Raw genomic sequence first — 20480 nt, 5'->3', positions numbered from 1 at the left:
ACTTGAGGCCAGGAGTTCGAGACCAGCCTGGCCAACATGGTGAAACCCTTTCTCTGCTAAAAGTACAAAAATTAGCTGAGTGTGGTGGCGCATGCCTGTAATCCCAGTTACTTGGGAGGCTCAGGCAGGAGAATTGCTTGAACTCAGGAGGCAGGGGTTGCAGTGAGCTGAAGCACAACTGAACTTCAGCCTGGGTGACAGAGCAAGACTCTGTCTCAAAAAAGAAACGAAAAGACCTGGAGGCCAGGCACTGAGTGGCTCGTGCCTATGAGAGGATCACTTGAGGCCAGGAGTTCAAGACCAGCCTGAGCAAGATGGCAAGAACCCACTTCTACGAAAAAATAAATAAAAATAGCTAGGCTTTGAGACCAGAAGGTTGAGGCTGCAGTGAGCCATGATTGTGCCACTGTATTCCAGCCTGGGTGACAAAAAATTTTTTTTTATTAAAAAGAAAAGACTCCAAGAGCTTGTTTCCTTTTTCTCTCTGTTCTCCCTCAAGTGAGGGGTACAACAAGAAGGTGAATGTCTGCATACCAGGAAGAGGGCCTCACCAGACACTGAATTTGCCTGCACCTTGATCCTGGATTTCCCAGCCTCCAGAACTGTAAGAAACAAATGTTCGTTTGCTTTTTTTTTTTTTTTAATTTATTCGGTTTTTTTTAGAGACAGGGTCTCACACTGTCACCCAGGCTGGAGTACACTGGTGCAATCATAGCTCATTGCAACCTTGAACTTCTGGACTCAAGTGAGTCCACTTCAGCCTCCCACTTCAGCATCCCAAAGTGCTGAGATTACAGGCGTGAGCTTCCTGCACCCAGCCATGTTTGTTGTTTAAACCACTCAGTCTATGGTATTCTGTTACAGCAGCCAGAACTAAAACAGCTGCCTTCTTCCCTGCCTCCAAAACAATACCCCTCTCCTCCACTTGAATGCCTTTATCTGAGTCAGTTAAGACTTACTCTCAGGGGAAATACAAAATAAAACTACAAGGTACCACTTTTTAATAATCAGAGGGGTGAAGATCAAAAGGTAGGAAAACACTGTTAGCAAAGGTGGGGAAAACACGCACTTTCATATATTGTTTATGGGAATGTAAATTCATTTATCCCTTATGTAGGGCAATTTGGCAGTTTCTAGCAAAATAAGAAAGACAGATACACTTTGACCCAACAATTACAATTTTAGGAAATTATCCTACAGAGACACTCACACATATTTTTTTTTTTAAATGCATGTACCAGGCCAGGCATGGTGGCTCATGCCTGTAATCCCAGCACTTTGGGAGATGGAGGCAGAGGATCACCTGTGGTCAGGAGTTCAAGACCACCCTGGCCAACATGACGAAACCCCCATCTCTACTAAAAATACAAAAATTAACCAGGCATGGTGGTGGGCACCTATAATTCCAGCTACTAGGGAGGCTGAGGCAGGAGAGTTGCTTGAACCCTGGAGGTGGAGGTTGCAGTGAGACGAGATCACGCCACTGCACTCCAGCCTGGGCAACAGAGCAAGGCTCCGTCTCAAGGAAAAAAAAAAAGCATATACCAGAATATTTATTGTCACTATGTTTTTATTTTTATTTTTCGTAGAGACGGGTCTCACTGTGTTGTCCAGGGTGGTCTCAAACTCTAGAGCTCAAGCGATCTTCCCATCTCTGCCTTCCAAAGTGCTAGGAATTACAGGTGTGAGCTACCATGCCTAGCTGTCACTGTTTTTAACAGCAAAAGATTGGGAAAAATATCCTTCAATAGAGGACTGATTACATAAAGTACACCTTTACAATGGAATATGTGCAGCCATCAAAACTAAGGAAGTTCTTGGTCATTTTTTTGTTTTTTGAGATAGGGTCTCACTGTGTTGCCCAGGCTGGTCTCAAACTCCTGGGCTCAAGTGATTCTCTCACCTTAGCCACCTGAGTAGCTGGGACTATAGACATGTACCACCATGCCCAGCTGATTTTTTTTTAACTTGAAAAATCGAGATGAAATTTATACAACATAAAATTGACCATTTTAACTATTTTAAAGTGTAAAATTCAGTGCCTTCATGTTTTGATATGAAACAACCTTTGAGATATATTGGTATGCACTTACCCTCACTCACCTTCTGTCCCCTGTTGCCTACCTCTGCTTGTGATAGTGGGAGAGACTTTTTCTGATGGGCATCTCTGAAAAGTCTCCAGAACACAGGAGGCTGAGAGGGACTGTTGCCAGGGAAAGGTGGTAGTAATGTTATCAGAGGTTCTCACCCCTGGCTGCACATTAGCATCACCTGGGGAGATTTTGAAAATGCCCTTGCCCAGGCCCCACCTTTAGATACTTTGATTTAATTCAGGGTGAGGCCTGGGCGTAAGTCTTAACATTTAGGCATAATTTACACACAGTAAAATGCATAGGCCTTAAGTGTGTAGTTCAATGAATTGTGATATCGTGGGTGCTTGCATAACCACTGCCCCATTAAAACATAGACCATTTCCATCTCTCCAGTCACTGTCCTTCACCCCTGCCAGAGGCAGACACTGTTCTGATTTCTATCATAGATTCCTTTTGATTGTTCTTGAACTTCATAGAAATGGAATCAAACAGTATGTAACATTTTGAGATTGCCTTATTTCTCTCAGTATAATGCCCTTGAGGTTCATCCAAATAATTGCACTGATAAGTAGTTCATTTCTTTTTGTGGTTGAGTGGTATTCCCTTGTATGGATACACCAAAGTTCATCCATTCAGACATCCAGGGACATTTGTGTTGGTCCCAGTTTTTGGCTATTAGAACAAAGCTGCTATCAACATTCTTGTACAAGTCTCTCTGTGAGCACATGTACTCATTTCTCTTGGAGTGGAATTCTTGGGTTTAACTTTATTTGAAACTGCTGGTTTCCAAAGTGGCTGTACCAATTTACACCCCCACCAGCAAAAGATGAGACTTACAGTTGTTCCACATCTTTGCTAACACTTGGTATTGTCTGTCTTTTAAATTATAGCCATTCTCATGGGTATGCAGTGGCTGTCCTTTTAGTTTTAAATTACATTTTCCTAATGGCAAATTATGTTGATCATCTTTCATATGCTTATTGACCATTCATATATCCTGTCTCATGAGGTGTCTGTTCCACTCTTTTGCTCATATTTTTGGGTGGTCATTTTATTATTGATTTGTAGGAGCTCTTTATGTATTCTGGATATTAGTCTTTTGTCAGATAAGTATATTGCAAATATAATTATTATTTAAAATATCCCCAGTGAGTCTCACATGAATGCAGACTTGAGAACCCCTGGTGAACTAAAGATCGGCCCCAAAGGCCCCCTACTTTTGCAAGTCCCCAAACCTACCCCCTAGCAATTTTGCCTGAGGATTGGTTTTCTTTTCTTTTTCTTTTCTTTTTTTTCTTTTTTGAGATGGAGTCTGTCACCCAGGCTGGAGTGCGGTGGTGCAATCTCGATTCACTGCAACCTCTGCCTCCCGGGTTCAAGAGATTCTCCTGACTCAGGCTCCTGAGTAGCTGGAATCAAAGGTGTGCACCGCCACACCTGGCTAATTTTTGTATTTTTAGTAGAGACAGGGTTTCACTATGTTGGCCCAGCTGGTCTCGAACTCCTGACCTCAGGTGATCCACAGCCTCGGCCTCCCAAAGTGATGGGATTATAGGCGTGAGCCACTGCACCTGGCTGAGGAATGTTTTTTCAATTCATGTGAATGTTCATGGCTGTGGGGGATTTTAGGAGTGAGGGTTTCCTTGTCAGTCTTTCTCTTGCATATCTGCCTGGCTTCTTGGACAGCTCCATTCATCTGAACTGTTCTCTTACACTCTGACTGTGAGAAAGTCTTTTCCTGTCTTCACCCTAAGATTTTCCACATGTAAAACCTGACCTTAGTGCCTGACCCATTTCTAAACCCAGAGACAGTGTGTGTCAAAGGAATAAGGACATGTTTTTGTTTTTGTTTTGTCCTGGATGGAACAAGCTATGTCCTAGGTGCAAAAGGAGTGTGACTTTCTGTATCCCCTCCTGGCTATTATCCTTGGGCTACCTATCTGCTCACTGAAGGGGAGAATCATTTTCTAGCAGCCTTGGCAACCAATCACTAGAGGACAGGTCCCAGTCTCATTGAATCTGCTGTGTACTTGCTGCATGACCTCGTGCAAGGCAATTAACCTCTCTAATCCTTGGTTCCTTCAACTGGTACAAGAGAACATCTTGTTTGTTGTGGGGAAAGTTCCTGGCATAAATTAGTTGCCCACAAAGGATGGAAGACATGGTTCTAAGATCAGTGGAACTGAGCTGTGAGAGGAGCTCTCTGTTCTGGGACTTACCATGCCCTCAGTGTGCCCTAGTGTCATATATCTGCCCCTTCCTTCCACACCTTCAGAGGCCCAGACTGGTCAAGGCCCCTCCTGCTGTGTTGTCTTCACCCTGCCCTTTTAGGCTAATTTGAACAGAACATCCCATGAGGGCCCCTAGGCTCTTTAAGCTCTGAGCAGATGGCTGGGAAGCCAGTTCTCTGAAACATACAGTTCCTGACTCAGATCTGGGCAGGGGGCCAAGACCTTCGAAGGGCTATAGAAAAACTTCACCTTCGCCCCCACTTCCCTCCTGTTGCCCTCAAGAGCTTGTAGTTTTTTACTACCTGTCTCTTTTAGTGCCAAAGAGGAAGGGAAAAAGGCCACACCTATTTGGATTAGATGTCCACTTGGAGTCCCTTCTTGGGCTGGCACCAGGGAGAAACTTTGACCTCGGGTTTTGGGAGAGGCACCCATGCTATGTAGGGAGGGTTTCTCTGCTGCTGCAGGAAGAGGATAAGGAAGCTACAGGAGAGCTCATGGGGAGCTCCCAGAAATGTTCTTGAGTGGGTACAGGGCATCTGGAGAGTCCAGTGACACTGAGCTCTGGCTGTAGCCTGTTCTTCTCTCAGCCAAGCATGGGTGGCTTTGTCCTAGCACAAGATCTGAGAAGGGACTAGAAGAGGGCTGTCTAGTTCCTGGGTGTTACTTCCAGGTCCATCTGGAGGCAGGTATAAAAGGGAGACAGGGGTAGTATTGGCAAGAGAAGTGTCTGGGATGGGTATGCTTGGCCCTCCCCACTTCTCTGGTTCCTGGTCCCCATTATGTCTTTGGATATATCATTCCCACCCAACGCCTCATTCTAGTTCTCTAACAGAGCACCCAGTGCTCTCCTTTAGGATTACTAATTGACAAATCATCTATCCATCCATCCATCCATCCAACAACTATTTATTTGTCAGTCATTATGTGTAGGGACCATTCTGAGCTCTGTGAGGGTGTAACTGTGAAAAAGACAGAAATGTTCTTCACAGAACTCACACGATCATGGTGGAGCCAGACAGGTAACCAGGCAGCTACATTCCATGGAATAAACCCAGTGGTAAAGGCAGGATGTGGGATCACAGAAGATGACTTGTTGAGAAGGATCAGGGAAGGTTCCTGGAAGCAGGGAGACCTGCACTGAGACAAGAGGAGTGAACACACAATAGTGAGGTGAAAAGGGTGAGTCCAAGCAGAGGAAACTGCATGTGAGGAGGCCTGAAGGCAAGATCTGAATAGCTGGAAGTTGTTCAGTTTGAGAAGAGAGCATGTGCATGTATGTGTAGGGGTTGTGAAGAAGTGAGATGTGGCCAGAGAGGTAGTCAGAGGCCAGATCAGGAAGGCCTTGTAAGCCGTGGTGAGGAGGCAGGACTTGATCTTGAGGGAAATGAGGAGGCTTTGAAGGATTTAGACAGGGCCATGTCATGATCAGTTTGGTGTTTTTGAAAGATGATTCTGGTTTTTGGGTAGAGATCAGACAGTGGGGGAAAGGCACAAATAGAAGCAGGAAGACAAGCCAGGAGGCTAGTGCAGTCATCCAAGTGAGAGAGAATAGTGGCAGAGACTACCGTGGTGGCAGTGGAGACAGAGAGAAGTGATTGGATTTGGGATGTATTTTAGAGGTAGAGCCAACACGACTCACTGATGAATTGAACGTGAGGGGCAAATATAAGGCAGGCCTCAAAGACACCTCCTGGTTTCTGACTTGGACCACTTGGGGGGTTGGTAGTGCCATTCATGGAGATGGGAACTATTGAGAGAGAAGGTCTAGGGGAGAGTGGGTGAGTTCAGTGCCATGTTGAGTTTGAGCTTCCAGGGTGATATGTCCTATAGCCAGTTTGCCATCCAGGTCCAAATCTCAGGAGAGAGGATGAGGCTAGAGACAGAATTGTGGGATCTTGAGAGTCAGTGAGGTAACCCAAAGGGAGTGGAGGATGCCATGTTTTGTGCAGTAGGACTGCCTTGTCGAAGGTTTCTCTACCCTTTGTTGCCCACTTCACCCAAACCCGAAAAGGCAGGTTTAGAAGGCAGTCATCAAAGACTGTGAAACTTAGGGCAAAGACCCTGCGGGTAATCCTAACTCTTGGCTCCCTCCCTTCCTCCCAGTCTCTGTCATTTCCACAGCATCCTGGACTGACTTGATTAATTTCCAATAAGTGTTTATCCATCCCAGAGGCCAGGCCAGCTGCCATTCTTAGGAAATTCAGTTTCTGGCTCCCTCTGCTGGCAGAGCTGCAGATGACTGTTGGCTGGGGCAGCCTCCATCCCACTGCTTTCCTCCTCCTTCCTGCTTCCCCTGGGAGATTAAACCCTCGGTCTCAATCCTCTATCCCCTACCCCCAAATCCCACCTACTTTATAAGAACCCTAGCTAGAAATGGGGTGGGAGAAGCCTAATTAGGTATCTGGGAAACACAAATTCTTAGTGTTGGCAGAGCTTGGTGGCTCACACCTGTAATCCTAGCACTTTGAGAGGCTGAGGCAGGAGGATCGCTTGAGCCCAGGAGTTGGAGAACAGCCTGGGCAACATAGCAAGACTCTGTCTCCACAAAGTATTAAAAAAATTAGGTGGATGTGGTGGCAGGTGTCTGTAGTCCTAGCTGCTAAAGAGGCTGAGGTGAGAGGATCACTGGAGCCTGGAGGATCACTTGAGCCCAGGAGTTTGAGGTTACAGTGAGCCAAGATCACACCACTACACTGCAGCCTGGGCAACAGAGACCCTGTCTCAAAAATAAATATGTAAATAAATGATTACTCTTTATAATCACTTTCATCTTTTTTTCTGCCCCAAACCCACTCTCAGCTCCTTTTTTTCTTTTTTGACAGGATCTCACTCTGTTACCCAGGTTGGAGTGCAATGGTACGACTCTGCTTACTGCAGCCTGGAACTCCTGGGTTCAAAAGATTCTCCCATCTCAGCCTCCCGAGTAGCTAGGACTACAGCACACACCACCACACACAGCTAATTTCTGTGTTTTTTGTGGAGATGGGGTTTCATCATGTTGCCCAGGCTGGTCTCAAACTCCTGGACTCAAGCGATCCTCCCACCTCGGCCTCCCAAAATGCTGGCATTACAGGCGTGAGCCACCACACTCCGCCCCAAACCCACTCTTGATCTCCTTGCCCACGAAGACTTCATTTGGTTATCAAAAACACTCTTCCATTCTCAGTCCCCAAGAGCAACATTTTGCTGGCACTCCCTCCTCATATACAGGGAAGCCATGATGTGTGCTGGAAAAAATGCTGGGTTGGGAGTGAAGGTACCTAGGTTTGAGTCCTGTTTCTGTCACAGGTGCAGGGTCTGACCTTGGACTGGTCACTTCCTTCTTTCCCACTGGCAGTTCCCTTACCTGTGGCATTAGACTGGAGTCCAAAAAACCGTTTCAACTCGGCCTTCTAGGCTTGCTCCAACCATCTTAGCCTTTTTAGTTTTTCACACACATCAAGCCCTCTCCTGCCCCAGGGCCCTTGGTCATGCTATGCCCTCTGCCTGAAATGCCCTTTCCTTCCCTTTTTGTTTGGTTAACTCCTCCCCATCCTTCAGCTCTTAGCTCAAATGCTACTTCCTGAGAAGAACCTTTTCCAGCCCTCCAGATTGGGTCAGATACCTCATGGTATGCTGTCATAATTGCCTATAGTTTTCCTTCTGAGCCCTCTTCACGTTTGTAATTTTCCAAGTGTTTGTGTGATTATTGTTTCAAGTCCATCTTCCCCACGGAACTTTAAGCTCTTTGATAGCAAGGACATGTCTGTTTTGCTCACCACTCTACCCCCAGCACCTGGATCCTTGCCTGCCCATCTTGTAAAGGCTCAACACATATTTACTAAATAAATGAATAAGTAAATGGATGAATTAATCCTTTTCTTCACCTGTCAGCTGCTTTCTATATCTAACTAGCATCGTGTTAAAGAGCAAAAAGTCAAAAGCCAGACTGCCTGGGTTTGGAGTCCTGCTTCACCACTCACAAGCTGTGTAAACTTGTGTAAGTTATTCAGTCTTTCTGTGCCTCAGTTTCCTCATTTGTAAAAGGAGGATGATAATAGTACACACTGTCTAACAAGGTTGTTGCTAAGGATTAAAAGACAGCGTATGTAAAGTGCTTAGACCAAGACCTGGCAATCCAGTGCTATCTAAGTAATAGCTATTGTTCTTATTCGGCCTCATCCATCTCTCCATTTATGCATTCTGAACCCTCCCACAAAGCCTCATTATCTTATTTCCAGCCTGTGAGTGCAGATGACTCAGTGTAATTTGCAGATTAGGTTGAAAAGTTTTGTTTTTTAGAATTCTTATTATGGAAATGTTCAATCATACACAGAAGCAGAGAAGAGGATAATGAACCTCTGTAATAAGCTTCAACAATTATCAACATTTTGCCAATCTTTGTTCATCTATACTCTCCTTTTTTTCCCTCTGTACTGGAGTATTTTAATGTAAGTCGCAGATGTCATATCATTTTGTCTGAAAATACTCCAACATGTATTTCTAACAGATGAGGACCTTAAAAAAACACAGCAATACCATTATCACCCTTTTAAAATTAACAATAATTAGGGAGAGCTTTTTTTGTTTGTTTTTTTGAAATGGAGTTTTGCTCTTGTAGAGGCTGGAGTGCAGTGGCATGATCTTGGCTCACTGCAACCTCCGCCTACTGGGTTCAAGCCATTCTTCCTGCCTCAGCCTCTCGAGTAGCTGAGATTACAGGCGCCTGACATCATGCCCGGGTAATTTTTGTATATTAGTAGAGATGGGGTTTCACCATGTTGGCCAGGCTGGTCTCGAACTCCACCCACCTCGACTTCCCAAAGTGCTGGCATTACAGGTATAATTCACTGCACCAAGCCTAGGAAGAACTTTTTTCTTTTCTTTTCTTTTTCTTTTTCTTTTTTTTTTTTTGAGATGGAATCGCCTTCTGTCGCCCAGACTGGAGTGCAGTGGTGAGATCCTGGCTCACTGCAACCTCCGCCTCCCAGGTTCAAACAATTCTCTTGCCTCAGCCTCCCGAGTAGCTGGGATTACAGGCGTGTGCCACCACACCCAGCTAATTTTTGTATTTTTAGTAGAGACGGGATTTCACCATGTTGGTCAGGTTCATCTCGAACTCCTGACCTTGTGATCCGCCCGCCTCAGCCTCCCCAAGTGCTGGGATTACAGGCGTGAACCACCGCGCTCGGCTGGGAAAGCTTTATAAACCCCATTCCCTTGAGAGATGCTGGGTGAATGGGAGGCCTTGATTAGGTATGCGTAATGAGGAACAGCAGAGAATTAATCTATGTAAAGTGTTTTGAATGGGGCCTGTCACATAAGAGGGATATAGTAGTAACTATTATTTTGATTCTCTTTGATTCTCTCCATTTACCCACTCAAAATCCTCCCAATCTCTCTCTTATTTTCAGGCTGTGACCTGGGTGACCATTTATAAAGGAGGACTAGGAGCCTGGGCTGGGGAGTTTTCTGGGTCATCAGAGCCCTGGGTTGAGACCTGGGACTCCAGAAGGCACCAAGAAGGGCCCAAAGGAAGCAGACTACAGGACTGAAGGGGAGGGAGGAGAGGAACAGCCAGAGCTGGGGAGTTTAAAGGAGGAGCCCTACAGCTGTGTGAAAATGGGGCTTAGAAAATCCAATAGCCAAAGGGCAGGCAAGCTGAGGGTTGGTCCTTCCTTCCCAGTGATCAGGGCCTTTGGGCACCACTGCCAGCTGGGAAGCAGGGGGAGGTAGCCAGGGTTCCTGAGGGAGTTCTTTTTAGCTTTTCTTCACAGCCCACAATGGGGCATGCCTACAACAACCACCAGGGGCCTGCTTTGCTTCATCTTCAGTTCTCAACAATTCCCAGGATATGAGTGATGATGGTGGACCCTGAGCTAAAGCATAACTAGACATGGCCTTCCCCAGACTCAATATGAAGATTTTTGTTCTCTCATCTCTCTTTTCCCTTCTGCAGAATTCTCTCCTACATCTTCTCCCCTATTCTGCTCTTCTCATTCTACTCATCCTTTGGGTATCCAGGGTGCCTGGACACTCGACTCATCCTTAGCTCCTTTGTGTTGCTATAATAAAATGCCACAGACTCAAACTCATATATTTCTTTTTTTTTCGAGACGGAGTTTCACTCTTGTTGCCCAGGCTGGAGTGCCAATGGCGTGATCTCGGCTCACCACAACCTCTGCCTCCCAGGTTCAAACAATTCTCCTGCCTCAGCCTCCCGAGTAGCTGGGATTACAGGCATGTGCCACCATGTCTGGCTAATTTTGTATTTTTAGTAGAGACAGGGTTTCTCTGTCAGGCTGGTCTCGAACTCCCTACCTCAGATGATCCGCCCGCCTCAGCCTCCCAAAGGGCTGGGATTACAGGCATGAGCCCCCGCGCCTGGCCGTCAAACTCATAATTTATAAACGATATAAATGTATTTATTATGGTTCTGGAGGCTGAAGAGTCCAAGATGAAGGTGCCAGCAGGATTGGTGTCTGCTGAGGGCTGCTGTCTGCTTCCAAGATGGTGCCTTGTTGCTGCATCCTCTGGAGGTGAAGAAATACTGTGTCCTTACGTGGTAGAAAAGCAGAAGAGCAAAAAGGGCCTAAACTAGTTCCCTCCAGCCCTTTCATAAGGCACTAATTCATTCATGAAGTAGGATCCCTCATGACATAATTACTTCCCAAAAGGCCCCGCCTCTCAATGCCACCATAGTGGGGATTAAGTTTCAACAAATGAATTTTGAAGGACCTTCAGACCATAGCACAGCCCAATCCAAGCTTGCCTCCAGGAAAAGATGTGATTTAAACACTTTAGCAGAGTAAACAAGTTCCTTCATAACCTGGCCTTCAACTGCCTCATCAACCTCATTTCCCACCACTGCCCTCTTTTTTCCAGTGTGACACAGCGAAACAGCACAGATTTGTGTCCATACGGACCTAGTATTGAATTCTGGCTCTGCTGCTTCCTAGCTCAGGAAGCTTAGGTGAAGTCACTTTATCTCTCCGAGCCTGTTTACACATCTGAAAAATGGGGATAATAGTATACTTAAAAGGCCTCTTAACAAAGGCCTTAAAGTCATACAAACCAGGAAAATAGCCCATGTTCCCATGTTCTCCAAGATCCCCCACCTCCCCCCGACCTTTTTTTTTTTTTTTTTTTTTGAGACGGAGTCTTGCTCTGTCGCCCAGGCTGGAGTGCAATGGCACGATCTCAGCTCACTGCAACCTCTGCCTCCCGGGTTCAAGCAATTCTTTTGCCCCAGCCTCCCGAGAAGCTGGGATTACAGGCACCCGCCATCATGCCCAGTTAATTTTTGTAGAGACAGGGTTTCACCATTTGGCCAGGCTGGTTTTGAACTCCTGACCTCAGGTGATCTGCCCACCTCGGCCTCCCAGTGTGCTGAGATTACAGGTTCAGTGAGCCACTGAACCCAGCCTCCAACATTCCTTTTAACTCATAACGGTCTATGAATTTTATAAAAAGCTTAAAATTCTCTGTACATGTGATGTATGACTGGGCCAAGAGGTGAGTTTTCCAATACTGAATGCTAAATTAGTGTCTTGAGGAATCATGTCTGTGTTCGTAACGATATATGAACAAGGACAATTTTTGTTGGCCCACAACCTCCTATTTAGTGTCACCCAAGCAAGTCACTTAATCACATTTCCTTAAGCTCTAGGCTCTGCCTTTTTTTAGGCTTTGCCTTTGAAAAGGACTGTATCTTAGTTGGTGCTTCTGAAGAAATGGTGACCACAGCACTACGTCTTTCTTTTTTTTTGAATTATTTTTGTCCTCCTCTTATTACACCAAGTATGTGAACCTAACTACTTATTTCTTAAATAAGAACTTTAATTTTTTTTTTTTTTTTTTTGTGAGATGGAGTCTTGCTCTGTCGCCCAGACTGGAGTGCAGTGGCATGATCTTGGCTCACTGCAGCCTCCACCTCCCGGGTTTGAGATTCTTGAAGACCCTTCTCTCTTTCTCTCTCTCTTTTTTAAAAAATAAATACAGCATAACGCCTTGTGGAGAAGAAAAAAAAATTTAAAAAGAGATGGGGGTCTCACTATGTTGCCCAGGCTGGTCTCGAACTCCTGAGTGCAAGTGATCCTCCCGCCTTAGCCTCCCCAAAGGCTAGTATTACAGGTGTGAGGCACCGCACCCAGACTTTTTTTTATTTTTGAGACATAGTCTCACTTTGCCACCCAGGCTGGAGTGCAGTGGTGCACTCGCGACTCACTGCAACCTCCACCTACTGGGTCCAAGCGATTCTCATGCCTCAGCCACCTGACTGGGACTGCGGGCGCCTGCCACCACGCCTGGCTAATTTTTTGTATTTTTAGTAGAGACGGGTTTTCACCATGTTAGCTAGGTTGGTCTTGAACTCCTGACCTCAAATGATCCGCCCGCCCCGGCCTCTCAAAGTGCTGGAATTACAGGCGTGAACCACCGCGCCTTCTTCAATGAGTTTAAATCACAGGGACTACGCCTCCCAGGGTGTTTGGATTCAAAGCACGTTCAGTGCCAGGTACTGGCCATCAAGGAAGGGAAGGTATCTGTGGATGTGGAGCGGGGGTTGATTGGGGGACGCAGGCGTTGGAGATCTCCAAGGGTCGCCACAATGACTGGGATCATATCGGGCAGTCTCCTCCACGCAAAATGGTAGCACACGCATGCGCGAACGAATTGGCCGCAGCATGGTTTGAATTGGGTTGAAACGCAAGGCACTACAGAGTGACGCAGCACACTCCGTTTCTCGAAGGCAGAGGTCACCTCCTACCGCCAGGCGCGCGTAGGCGCAGGCGCCTACTCTCATGGGCGGGGCTCAGGCGGTGGCGTCGCAGCGCGTGGTCGCGGATTGGCCGGCCGCGAGGCCGACGGTTGGCTGTGTCCCTCGCCACAGGCGCACAGAGCATGCGCGGGGCGGGAGTGCGCGAAATTCAAGCTCCAAGCTCCCGCCGGGGTAACTGGAACCCAGTCCGAGGGTCATGGAGGCGTCCCGTAGGTTTCCGGAAGCCGAGGCCTTGAGCCCAGAGCAGGCTGCTCATTACCTAAGGTATGTCTGGGCCGCTGGGCGGGTCTAGCTAACCGACCTGGCCCAGGGTGGAGGTGGGGGTGGCCCCCAGATCCCCCTGGTGACCCGAACTGTTGAGGCGCAGCCTTTTGAGGCGCGCTCTCGCACTCTTCTCGCAGTAGGGTGTGGGAGTCAGCTCTGGATGTTTGACCAGATTTCTAAAACCTCAGGAGACCCCGATGCCTCTTCTTTTGGGCAGATGACCCTGCAGTATGAGCTCCGTAAGAGCCAGAACCTTAATTGATCAAGCCCTTCTTGATTCTTTTCAGCTTATCAAGCCCCAAGCCTAGGGGATACAGAGATGAGTAAAACAAGGTCCCCGCCCCCAAGTTGTTTGTAATCTAGTAGTGGAAACGGATCTGTAAAGCAATAATTACTAGGTTTGATAAGTGCTGTAAGAGGTATAATGTATGTGCAGGGCATAGTGTTGGCATAAAAGAGGGGATGGCCAACTACAAGGGTGGTCAGCTAAGGGATGGCGTGGCAAGAGGAGACATTTGAGCTAGGCGTTGAAAAATAAGTTAACATTCACCAGTTGGCTAAGGGTGGGGGGCGTGGTAATGTTGGGATGAGCATTTAAATTTTTTCTTAAATTGTGGTAAAGTACACATAACATAAAATTTATCGGCCGGGCGCGGTGGCTCAAGCCTGTAATCCCAGCACTTTGGGAGGCCGAGACGGGTGGATCACGAGGTCAGGAGATCGAGATCATCCTGGCCTACACGGTGAAACCCCCGTCTCTATTAAAAAATACAAAAAACTAGCCGGGCGAGATGGCGGGCGCCTGTAGTCCCAGCTACTCGGGAGGCTGAGGCAGGAGAATGGCGTAAACCCGGGAGGCGGAGCTTGCAGTGAGCTGAGATCTGGCCACTGCACTCCAGTCTGGGCGACAGAGCGAGACTCCGTCTCAAAAAAAAAAAAAAAAAAAAAAAAAAAAATTAACTTTTTGTGCAGAAACTGGGTTTTATGAAAAATAAAGTTTATCATCTTAACCATTTTTAAATGTACAGTTCAGTAGTGTTGACTACATTCATATTGTTGTGCAGCCGTCTGTCATCTCTGGAACTTTTCCCATGTGGCAAAACTGAAACTACTCCCATTAAACAACTCCCCATTTCCCCCTCCCTTCAGCCCCTAGCAACCATTATTCTGTCTCTGTGGATTTTACTGCTTTAATTTTTTTTAGACAGGGTCTTGCTCTGTTGCCCAGACTGGAATTCTGTGGCCTGATCATAGTTCACTGCAGCCTGGAACTCCTGGGCTCAAGCAGTCCTTCTGCCCCAGCCTCCCTAGTAGCTGGGACTTCAGGTGGGTGCCACCATGCCCAGTCAATTTATTATCTTATTATTGTTGTTTTATATGTTTTTTTAGAGACAGGGTCTGGCTCTGTCACCCAGGCTGGAGTGCAGTGGCTCGATCTCTAACTCAGTTCACTGCAACTTCCATCCCCCGGGGCTCAAGCGATCCTCACACCTCAGCTTCTCTAGTAGCTGGGACCACAGGTGCACACCACCACACCCAGCTATTTTATTTTATTTATTTTTTTTGAGACAGAGTCTCGCTCTGTCACCCAGGCTGGAGTGCAGTGGCACGATGTCAGCTCACTGCAAGCTCTGCCTCCCAGGTTCACACCATTCTCCTGCCTCAGCCTCCCAAGTAGCAGAGACTACAGGTGCCCGCCACCACGCCCAGCTAATTTTTTTTATTTTTAGTAGAGGTGGAGTTTCACCGTGTTAGCCACGATGGTCTCGATCTCCTGACCTCGTGATCCGCCTGCCTCGGCCTCCCAAAGTATTTTTTCGTATTTTTAGTAGAGACAGGGTCTTGCCATGTTGTCCAGGCTGGTCTCAAACTCCTGAGTTTAAGCAATCCTCCTGCCTCAGCCTCCCAAAGTGTTGAGATTACAGACGTGAGCCACCATGCCAGGGCTTTCATTTAGATTTTTCCAATTGTTTGCCGTTTTACTTTTGTTGTAACAGGCAGCCTTTGTGTGAATTTTTGTGCACTTTATAACTGAGTGTACACTTTGGAATTCAGAGTGCTATATCTTAGGGAATGTGTATTTAAAATTGCTATTCAAGAAAACCATGCCAGATTTTAATAAAGTCAATAGTGTGAGTAAGCATTTATTTATATTTTCTCAGGCTGGTGTGTGATGAGCTATATGAGTCAGTTCAAAAGTTAAGATACATAGTTTTACTTTTGAAGCTAGGACTTGTAGTATTTTCTTCTACTGGCAAACGTGTGTGCGTGTATATACAGTAAGTCCTCATTTAACATTGTCCATAGGTTCTTGGAAACTGACTTTAAGTGAAATGACATAGCAAAACCAATTTTTTTCTCATCAGTGTTGCAGCAAAATGATATTGAATGAACCAGTGTCATTCAAGGACCTGCTGTGCATCATTTTGCTTAACATTGCAGTTGCCAAGAACTTACTGATCATGTTAACTGAGGACTTACTGTACATGTAAACATATACCAGAGGTGTGTGCCACCAAGCCTGGCTAATTTTTAAAAGATTTTTGTAGTCTGGGCACAGTGGCTCATGCCTGTAATCACTTTGGGAGGGCGAGGCAGGTGGATCACAAGGTCAGGAGTTCAAGACCAGTCTGGCCAACATGGTGAAGCCCCATCTCTACTAAAAATACAAAAATTAGTCAGGCGTGGTGGTGGGCACCTGTAATCCCAGCTACTTGGGAGGCTGAGGCAGAATTGCTTCCACCTGGGAGGCGGAGGTTGCAGCGAGCCGAGATTGCGTCACTGCACTCCAGCCTGGGCAGCACTCCAGCCTGGGCAACAGAGCAAGACTCTGTCTCAGAAAAAAAAAAAAAAAGATTTTTGTAGAGATGGACTCTCACTGTGTTGCCCAGGCTGGTCTTGAACTCCTAGGCTCAAGTGATCCTCCCACCTCAGGCTCCCAAAGCACTGGGATTACAGGTGTGAGCCACCATGCCCAGCAGAATCAGACTTTTTATTACACTTCCATTATTACACCACCGTTCAAGCATTCTACTCTCCATCCTTTACCTTACTCCCTCTAGAAAACCAGTTCCAACAACTGTTTGGTATCATTGGGACCTATAGTTCATTGATTCCATCTTTTCACTGTTGCACACCCCTCAGGCTCTCACTTCTCTCCTTACATAGTTTGAAGTTCAGAGTCAATAATTGTGGAGGCTTCCTTGTATACAACTTTAACTTATTTTTTTTCTCTTTCACACTTCATTATACTGGCTTGGCAAGACCATAGCCTTCGTATGGTACGCAGAGTAATGGCCTCCCAAGAATATCCACATACTAAGTTCTGAACCCTGTAAATATGTTACCCTCATATGGTACAGAGGAATTAAGGTCACTAACCAGCTGACCCTAAAATAGGGAAATTGGAATATCTGGGTGAGCCCAGTGTAATCACAGGGTGCTTAAAAGTAGAAGAGGGGCTGGGTGTGGTGGCTCATGCCTGTAATCCCAGCACTAGGGGAGGCCAAGGTGGGTGGATCACCTGAGGTCAGAAGTTCGAGACCAGCCTGGCCAACATGATAAAACCCTGTCTCTACAAAAATACAAAAATAAGCTGGGCGTGGTGGCACACGCCTGTAATCCCAGCTACCCAGGAGGCTGAGGTGGGAGAATTGCTTGAACCCAGGAGGTGGATGTTGCAGTGAGCTGAGATCGCACTGTTGCACTCCAGCCTGGGCTACAAGAGTGAAACTCCATCTCAAAAAAAAAAAAAAAAAAGGAAGAGGGAGGCAGAAGAAGAGGTCATAGTGATGCAGGTTGAGAAGGACTCAACCTGTTCTACCTGACTTGGTAGATGGGGGAAGGGGCTATGAGCCAAGGAATGTGTATGGCCTCTGGAAGCTAGAAAAGTCAAGAAGCGCATTCTCCCCCTAGAGCCTCCAGAAAGGAACACAGCCCTGCTGCAACCTTAATTTTAGCCCAGTAAGACCTGTGTCAGACTTCTAACCTATATAACCTGCAAGATATAACCTGTAAGATAAAAGATAATACTTTGTGTTGTTTTAATATTTGTGATGATTTGTAACGGCAGCAATAGGAAACTAATACATTTTGCTAAATCCAACTCTGGCCCTCGGAGATGAACATGGTTGAATAAACAATCATGCTGACTGGTCTTACTTGAAATCCGTCAATATTAATGTCAAGCAGTCCCTTCATGCTACCTGGCAATCATATTACATTTCTCTAATGTATTCACTCATCCATTCTACTAGAGGCCTGTTTCACACCTTGCTTTTCAGACCCTCAGCACCTCTCCCTCATCTCTCTTGCTTCCAATTTCACTGGGTTGATAGAAGCAATCAGAAGAGAGTTTCCAGGAGCTTCTTCTCCCTTATCAACCTACTTCCCAGCATTATTCCCCCTGTGTTCTTTGCCTTCTATCCTGTTAGTATGGATGAACTCTCTGCTTCTAGCACAACCCCCCCATTTGTGCAAAAGATCTCATTCCTTGTCACTCACTGGTATAAGGACTTCAACCCACCAATTCTTTCACTGTTAAAAAAAAAAATCCTCTCTTGATCCTATTTTCCTTTCCAGTTATTGCTCCATTTCTTCTCTTTCCTTGACTGCAAAATTCCAGGTGTCAGTATCATTGTCTACACTTGTCATTTCCTATTTCTTTCCTCCTAACTTCTGTTGAACTCGTCCCAATCAGGTTTTCACCCCATCACTTTACTCAAACTGCTTTTATCAAAGTCACCAATGACATTCATATAACAAAATCCAACAGTCAATTCTCAATCTTCATCAACCTCGACCACTAGTACTTGACGAAGTTGGTCACTTCTCCATGAAACACATGATTCATTGGTCTTCCAAGGAGCCCTTGCTCTCTGGATTTTCTTCCTACCTCACTGACTGCTGCTTCAGATTCTGTTGATATTCCTCCTCATATCTTCTAAGGTAATTTAAATCCCCAGATATGACATTTCATGCTGAAACACTTAAGTATATGTTCCTTAAAAACAACATATTCTTTTTTTTTTTTTTGACACGGAGTCTTGCTCTGCTGCCCAGGCTGGAGTGCAGTAGCACAATCTTAGCTCACCACAACCTCCGCCTCCTGGGTTCAAGTGATTCTCTGCCTCAGCCTCCCAGTAGTTGGGATTACAGGCACCTGCCACCACACCCGGCTAATTTTTGTATTTTTAGTATGGGGTTTCACTATGTTGGGCAGGCTGGCCTCGAACTCCTGGCCTCAGGTGATCCACCTGCCTCGGCCTCTCAAAGTGCTGGGATTACAGGCATGAGCCCCCTTGCCTGGTCAAAAAAAAAGAAAAATCATATTCTTACAAAACTACCATGCCATATCACACCTAACAAAATAAATGAATTCATTGATATCATCTAATACATAGTCCATATTCAATTTTTTTTTTTTTTTTTTGAGACAGAGTCTTGCAGTGTCGCCCGGGCTGCAGTGCAGTGGCACAATCTAGGCTCACTGTAAACTTTGCCTCCTGGGTTCAAGCGATTCTCCTGCCTCAGCCTCCCGAGTAGCTGGGATTACAGGCACCCGCCACCATGCCCAGCTAATTTTTTGTATTTTTAATAGAGACAGGGTTTCACCATGTTGGCCAGGCTGGTCCTGAACTCCTGACTTAGTGATTCAACAGCCTCGGCTTCCCAAAATGCTATGATTACAGGCATGAGCCACTGTGCCCAGCCTCAAATTTTTTGAATGGTCTATCAGGATCCAAAGAAGGTCTACAACTTCATTTGGGTGTTATGTTTCTTGAACTTCTAATCTAGAACAGTTCTCCCCTCCCTTCCATTTTCTATGACAATGATTTGAATTACAGCGTGATGGCTTCCTTGTAGTGTCATTAGTTTGTTCTGTCTCCTATAATTTAAACTAAAGGCTTGATAAGATTAAGCTTCAATATTTTTGGCATGAATACTTTATAGGGAAGGCTGTGTACCTATGTTGGGTCATATCAGGAAGCATATAATGTCTGACTTTCCTACTTTCAGTAATGCTAAGGTTGACCAATGGGTTCAGTGATTCCAATCTGATCCCTCCTTTGCAAAGTTGCATTTCCCCCTTATGATGAGGAAGTAACACATTTAGGATATCTTAGCATTCTGTGAATATCCTGTTCCCAACCAACGCATCAGCCTTTAATCCATTGATAACTATTGCTCAAATCATTTTTTTTTTAAAGAGTTGGGGTCTCCCTATGTTGCCCAGGCTTGTCTTGAACTCCTAGTCTCAAGCGATCCACCTGCCTCAGCCTCCCAAAGGGTCAAATCAGTTATTAGAGATTACAAAGTGGTGATTTTCTTTTCTGAGATGGAGTTTCACTTTTGTTGCCCAAGCTGGAGTACAATGACGCGATCTCAGCTCACTGCAACCTCCACCTCCTGGGTTCAAGTGATTCTCCTACCTCAGCCTCCCAAGTAACTGGGATTACAGGTGGGTGCCACCATGCCTGGCTAATTTTTTGTGTTTTTAGTAGAAATGGGGTTTCGTCATGTTAGCCAGGCTGGTCTCGAACTCCTGACCTCAGGTGATCCGCCCGCCTTGGCCTCCCCAAGTGCTGGGATTACAGGCGTGAGCCACCAAGACTGGCCGCAAAGTCGTGATTTTTCTAGTTTCACCATTCTTTGTGTATTCATTAGCTGGAATTCTTCTATAGATGATCTTAATGTTGGAATGCCATGTCTTTTTTTTTTTTTTTTTTTTTTGAGGCAGGGTCTGGCTATGTTGCCCAGGCTGTTCTCGAACTCCTGAGCTCAAGTGATCCACCTGCCTTGGCCTCCCAAAGTGCTGGGATTACAGGCATGAGCCACCATGTCAGCTGTCTTTTTTTTTTTTTTTTTTTTTTTAGTACTCCTTCCTTGGGTGATCTAATCCAGGTTCTTGGCTTTAAATCTCATCTCTGTGCTGAGAACTTTCATATTTTTTTAGTAAACCTTTTACTTTGGCATTATTTTATTTTATGTTTTATTTTTAAAGTTTTCGGCTTTATTTATAATTGACACATAATTATGCATGTTTATGGGGCACAGTTTTATTTCTATTTTTTTGGAGACAGGCTCTTGCTCTGTCACTTAGGCTGGAGTGCAGTGGTGCCATCATAGTTCACT

General features: G+C 45.8%; 1 protein-coding gene across 3 annotated transcripts in view; it reads left to right on the top strand.

Annotated features, from left to right (window-relative positions):
• ERCC6L (ERCC excision repair 6 like, spindle assembly checkpoint helicase) overlaps positions 1-20480 on the top strand; it is a 59541-nt gene that overhangs the window by 2589 nt on the left and 36472 nt on the right. Inside the window, exons 2-3 of one of the 3 annotated variants that reach the window (XR_004058354.1) lie at positions 500-604; positions 7147-7203. Coding sequence is in view for 1 of the 3 variants with exons in the window: in XM_010374970.2 (XP_010373272.1) it covers positions 13279-13346 (68 nt within the window). In the remaining 2 variants the exon portion in view is untranslated. Of the gene's footprint in view, positions 1-499; positions 605-7146; positions 7204-13231; positions 13347-20480 lie in introns of those variants that run through there. The other 2 variants (XR_004058355.1, XM_010374970.2) reach the window with 2 other exon arrangements.

The sequence above is a fragment of the Rhinopithecus roxellana genome, chromosome 7 (genome assembly GCF_007565055.1).
Source record: "Rhinopithecus roxellana isolate Shanxi Qingling chromosome 7, ASM756505v1, whole genome shotgun sequence".
In the NCBI taxonomy this organism is placed as follows: domain Eukaryota; kingdom Metazoa; phylum Chordata; class Mammalia; order Primates; family Cercopithecidae; genus Rhinopithecus; species Rhinopithecus roxellana.
This window is presented reverse-complemented; position numbering and strand designations above follow the sequence as displayed.